Here is a 6,000-nt window from a genome sequence, read left to right on the forward strand (position 1 = left end):
GACAAAAGATTGGGGTTTCTTAGCAATGATGTATTCAATATATAATTGTATAAAAGAGTTTTTGGAATTTTTTTAATAGCAAGCTGATTGTTCAATGTGTACAGACACTTACGAAGAGTAACTGGGGTTCGGAGCGATGTACCGTATGTGGAAATTTTAGCGAGACGCAAATTTAGCGATTTGTCCGAATTTTTAAAGAAAGGTATAATTCTACAGCTATATTTCCCGTATATTTTTCTTAAGAGAATGTCATTGATTTTATGTAATTTTAGCGATTTCAAAAAAATGACACTACTTTCTACATCCTGGGTATATGGAAATATCTTATCCTCTCTATAAAACAAGCTATTACAAAAATAAAACACATTATATAAATTTTTAGAACTTCTACAATATTCAATATTCATAGTTCCTCATGCTTTCTAAGGAAGAAATTCTTCAACATCATATGTCAGTTTCGAATATTTTTTATATCCCTATGAAATTACTTCGCTATATCCGTAATTCGTTATAACCGTATAAGAAATTCATTAAATTTATAAAGCTGGGGTATATTCTATATCCGTAAATTCGCTATACAGAAAGTTTTGCTGTATACGTTTGACATGCACTAAAAATTAATAAGAACAAGACAAGAAATATATTACAAATATTGAATATTTTCTCTACAATGGTATATTAATGTGTCAATAGTAGGGGTACCCGGAGCAGTCGCGGAATCAGATATTGAAAATATGTAATCCCAAAATTCTAATTCTTCGTGGATCCATAATGAGAGCGAAAATAATTTAGTTTAACTTTATGATTTTTCAGCTTTGTTTCAAATTCATGTTGTGCAACTTTGATAGAATTTTGATCAGAAATACGGAGATCATAAAAAAATTAAGCGCGGTCGAGAAATCTGCTAACAACGACAAAATAGATTTTGACGTCAAGGGCGGGGCAGCCAGCATACCTCAAATTTTGTGTAGCGCAATGTAGGATTGAACGACCTGCTAAAACAATAAAAATGAGAAAAAAATAATGTTAGGGATTGTTATTTCATTGCTATACATTTTTTTTTTACAATTAATTTAACCAGAGTAAAAGTAAAAGATCTGGACGACCATGGGTTATTACGTACAGCATTGATTTCGTTACGGTATTAAACTGGCGTTGCATAAATCGGCACTGTATGATTCTAAATCATCCTTTCCCATAAATGACAATTTTTCACTGATGTAGCAACAGCATACATTTTTAAAGAATAGTTTAAGAAAAGAGACTGTTTAATTTTTGTAATGTTTAATGTAATAACAAAGTGGTGTATTAAACGCTACGTTTCACATGCGAAACAATCTACGGCTAACGTGACGTTAAAATGACGTATTGATTGCCCGATAGACTTATGCATATTTATTACTTCAAAATCTAATTATCATAAGTTTTGAAATTTTTAATATCGTTCTTTATAAGATATTGATGAATTTTCATGAAATTATTTCCGTCCTTTATGGATATATATGTCTCAATAATTTCCGAAACTCGTATATATTGGAATCAAAACGTACAAACAAAGATACATTGCCTTCCATATGGTTATAATGGCAAACCAAGACCTCAAAATAAGTGTCAGATCAAAAAGTAAAAAATAAGGTGCACGATGGCATTATGCATACGGAGTTTACTTATTTCAGTGGTATTAATTTACGCTATGTAGAGTCACAAATTTTGCGGAAATTTATCCAAGCGTACTTAATATAAATATAAGGCATATAGTACAACGAAGTAAATTAATTTTCAGCCCGCGGACAAAGGAAAATTGATGAAATTAAGAACTTCGTGAAAAAAGTACGTCTACAGTAAATTAAAGAATCTGTGAAAGAATCATTAAATTTTATTAAGTGGTATAGGAGGACTTGAGGATAAAAGATGGATACCCTTTAGTATTACAGAAGGAATGACCGTGTCCATGTTTTGCTCTGCGAGACCCAAAATATTTTCCAATCAAAAAGCAAAATAAGAAATGCACAGTGGCACTATGTAACAAAAATTCTGTAAAAGTGTCATTAAAATCCTTTATTTATACACTGAATTGTACGTATAACAAAGGAAAATTTTTACTTATTTGAAACCTTGCAACATGGCTGCAGGAGCACATGGCTTGTGTGATTTCATTGTGTCCAAGTTATATTGAAATCAGACTTAAACTGTAGGAGGAGAAGCGTTTTGAAAAAAAATTGTTTACAGACTGAGGGACAGACGGACGGACGACAGGCACTTTACTATCGCATAAGCTCTTTTGGTCTCTGACAGACCGGAGTCGTACATCCAAATAGAACTACATCTACTCGCTATAAAAAAAAGACTTCTCAAAGACTCATACCATACAGAAAAGGAATGTATATCCTTTATACCTAACTACTTTTGATGATCTTTTCAAGACAAAAAAAATTAGTTAAATCATTTTAACTATCCTGTCGACTGAATCTTTCTAACAGCGTTGATAACCCAAAGGAAACGAAAAGAAACAAACCTTGACTTCCAGTAAAGACAATATGAAGGAAAGATAATATTTGGAGCTGAAGAATCTGATGTAGGAATCCCAAAAGCCAGGCAGAACCTGTTAGAGCCGAAAGTTTAAAATAAATCTTAATCCTATGCTTTTCGTTGTTACTTGAAATGGGGTTATTTTCCTTTACACGTATCTCTCTTATAATGATAAAAAACATAAAACTATTCAGTGTTACCATGACGGCAATGGGTATTGAAAATGTACAGAGATTAAGGTACGGATGTGACAAGTAACAGGTCAACAAAGAGTACCCAAAATTGTTATCCATGTAGACAAATCGACTGACTAGAACATTCACAAGCGTCATCACAAGAGGGATGAGAAAGCTGCATGCAACGTTTGCTAAACGGTGCAATATGGGTGACGTACTCGGTCTCTTAATTGTCCAGGAAGTAAAGGCTCTAAAGATTGAGAAACAAGACATGCACATCAGATTAACTACCCCAAGCCAAAGAAACTGAGTCAATCCGCCAACAAACAGGCAGAGTGAAGGATAAAAGCTGGAAATTTTCGACAATGAGTACGCCAAGTTGGCAAGGAGGAGAGTAAATGATAAAGCAATCGTGTTATATTTGAATGGAGAATTCGAATTTTGGATACAGGTATTTGCAACCAGAGTCCCTATGCATCCTGAAGAAGAGATAATTGTACAAACCAAGGACAAATATTTTTCTTCTGTATTCTCATCTATGATTGGCGCGGAAATGTTTCTCTTAACTCGGTACTGTTCAACGCAAACCAAGACTGTGCTCTTATCATCCGACTCGTGAAAATATTTGGAATCTATGTAAAAATCAAAGTCAAGAAAATAAAGAGTAAAGTTAAGTATAAGAACATGAATTTTGCGCTTATCTATTATAATTCTTGGACAAATCGACCAGGCAGCGATAATTGTAGTGTCATGTAGCGAGGAAGGGGACAGGCAACTAACTACTTTATTTGAATCTGTATGTGTAGAAACACCTGTATCTACCCATTCATTTCTCATTATCATGATGTCTTTTGTCATAGGATTACGAAAATAAGGTACCATACCTTCTTTTTCAAAATATCCAGAGAAAGTTTGTCCTACATGTCTTACGACAAGGTTAGATGTAATAGAGCCATCGATCTTATCCAATCTTTTGTTTAGAAGGTAAATAAAGTCTCTATATTTATGCCATGTTGAAACGGAAAGTTTGATTACTACGGCCCAATAATAAAATTGTGTTCGCCATAACTTCTCATTGGGATAATACAAAATTGAAAAAGAACAAAGATGGTTCTTTAGACTGTTCAAAGAAATAAAATTTTCAATGAAAATTCGCAAAAGTGTACCAGTGTCTTTTTGGCTTGATGAATGGTTGGATGTTGGAATAAAAAGGAAATTGATTTCGTAGTTGCTTAATGTAATTGTGGAAAGAATGGGAATACACTGCGATTTTTCTATCTTCATTCCTTCTTCACAGACGATGGGGATACATTCATCCTACAATAAAATCGTACAGTGTTTGATTAATAATGCCAGATTATACATACAATTGTCGCATTCTTTTTTAAAATGACGGTGTTTTTACTGCTAAAATATGACCTATAAAAACGTCTACTTACTGTAGACGATTTTTTGGTTTGTTTAAAAAAGACCTACATTTGTTTTCCTGTTGAAATCATAATAAAGGCATTTGTATATGTCACTCTTATACAGAGGTTTTGAATTGATCAGTCCATAGTTTACATATAAAATGAATAGATATAGCATGTTTTTGCCGACTCTGTTGAAGTTTGTCTAGATAATTTAGTAATGGACACAAACTGCTCCGGTGGAAAGAAACAAAAGGATATGAAGAGCATGTTCTGCTGTATTTGAAAGAGTGTTTGGCACATTATCGGGAGATTACCGACCCACGGATGCCGTACCAATTCTAATTATAAAAGCTTTTCGATATCTCAAAAGAGCTATATTCCTATCTAGCATTTTATCTTTACTTACTATATAGGGTTCATACAGTGAATCTTTGGAACACTTTGTGCCTTCACTTGGTGCTGACACATCCCCATTCTCTCTGAAATCAATTAAAGCTGAAAAAGAAACCAGACTGAAGGGAGATTTCAAGTCAAAGATCTCGCCCGAAGACACACACTCGATTCCTAATGAGTTATTCCAGTCAGGGACATTGCACATTGCACAGAATATATTTTTGTACAAATTTCTCTCAAACGCAGAAATGCATTCTAGATAAACGTCCACAAAGTCTGCATGACACGCGTTAAAAATAATGCTGTCGAAATTTTTCCATTGTCCAGTTTCATTACAATTACTGACATATTGTTTTTCAGGGAAGCAGTCTTTTGCAAACGTAGATGTTTGAGGAACAAAAATCACATTGCACAAGGTATTTTTATGAAAAACAGTTGATTGGATTTGATCTAAAGATTGGGTTTGTAGAAGTGCCTTTCTGGATGAGCAAACAATTACCTGTCTCCATGGAACGAGACTGCTCAAAGATTCGCCGTTGCAAATCGCACAGTCAAGATTTTTGAAGCTTTCATTGGAAAACAGAGAAAATACTGGTTGGTATAAGTCCAAGTCCGTTATTTGTGATGAGTTTTCACATCTTAGGTGTGTATCGGAGTCTGTGTAATTATAAGGACATTGAGAAACCATAAAGAATGCATCAATGGAGCGTGTTAATCTTTTATCATTTACTTGTGATGTGACACATTGTTGAGGTATATCAATGTACTTAGATGGTGTGAACTGATCATTATCCTTATATGTTATATAGTCTGGGGTTAGCTCTACATCTTGCTTGTAGTTCCTCCAAGGGCAACAGTTTTTCTTCCTTTTACATTCATATCCACATTCACAATGAGAGCAACTTGTGAATGGTAAAACCGCCGTATAATTTCTCCTGTATTGCTCTCCAAAGCACATGTCTTGCCCCGGACAAAATAAAAGGTAGGTCTGAACGTAGAATCTAATTGTGTCATTTTGGATCCATTCTGTCATGTTCTTCACGACTTCCCGGTCTTGTTTAGTGGGCCTTCTAGATGCGCCTCCGTTCATCCAAGGATGGAAGTTATATGTAGATGACGTACATGGAATGCACGCAGCAAGCATGAATACTAGAATAAGTGTACCCTTTAAACAAAAGAAAGGAAAAAAAGAGTAAGAATTTTTCTTAAACAGTGTTAAAGATGGCGTTTACTCAGGGTTTTTGTAAACAGGAACGGAAAGCTATGAAGTACATTATGATGGATCAAATTGTTCTAAATGAACGAAATAACCATGTTATACCTCATTATCATAGTTTGATATTTTATTAATTTAAGAATATCTGCAAGAAGAAAAGAAAAAAATATTTGGACTTGCAATATCATTAATAAAATTAAGACTTTATGTGTTTTTAAACACCATTTTGCAAATATTATAGATGTTAAAGCTCATGTATTATTTCAAATAATTG

At 33.8% G+C, this 6,000-nt stretch overlaps 1 protein-coding gene across 1 annotated transcript; it reads right to left on the reverse strand.

Moving 5' to 3' along the window:
* Positions 1 to 2,264: 2,264 nt before the first annotated feature.
* Positions 2,265 to 5,776, reverse strand: LOC134275543 (uncharacterized). The gene is made up of 4 exons (XM_062757818.1): positions 4,524 to 5,776; positions 2,730 to 4,022; positions 2,516 to 2,602; positions 2,265 to 2,333 (listed from the first exon to the last, which is right to left on the reverse strand). Exons 1-4 carry the CDS (start codon positions 5,652 to 5,654, stop codon positions 2,265 to 2,267), a joined length of 2,580 nt encoding a protein of 859 aa, XP_062613802.1. The 5' UTR covers positions 5,655 to 5,776.
* Positions 5,777 to 6,000: the final 224 nt, after the last annotated feature.

Source organism: Saccostrea cucullata, unplaced genomic scaffold, assembly GCF_032062105.1.
Source record: "Saccostrea cucullata isolate Sc308-1 unplaced genomic scaffold, CSIRO_AGI_Scuc_v1 ctg201, whole genome shotgun sequence".
Lineage (NCBI taxonomy): Eukaryota > Metazoa > Mollusca > Bivalvia > Ostreida > Ostreidae > Saccostrea > Saccostrea cuccullata.

What these genes read in the sequence shown, in the direction of transcription:
- LOC134275543 (XM_062757818.1), bottom strand. Translation starts at nt 5,654, where the DNA reads ATGCTTGCTGCGTGCATTCCATGTACGTCATCTACATATAACTTCCAT. An exon ending in CAATACCCATTGCCGTCATG is followed by an intron (nt 2,603 to 2,729) that starts GTAACACTGAAT and finishes CGGCTCTAACAG; the next exon opens with GTTCTGCCTGGCTTTTGGGA. An exon ending in TGTCTTTACTGGAAGTCAAG is followed by an intron (nt 2,334 to 2,515) that starts GTTTGTTTCTTT and finishes TTTTTTTTATAG; the next exon opens with CGAGTAGATGTAGTTCTATT.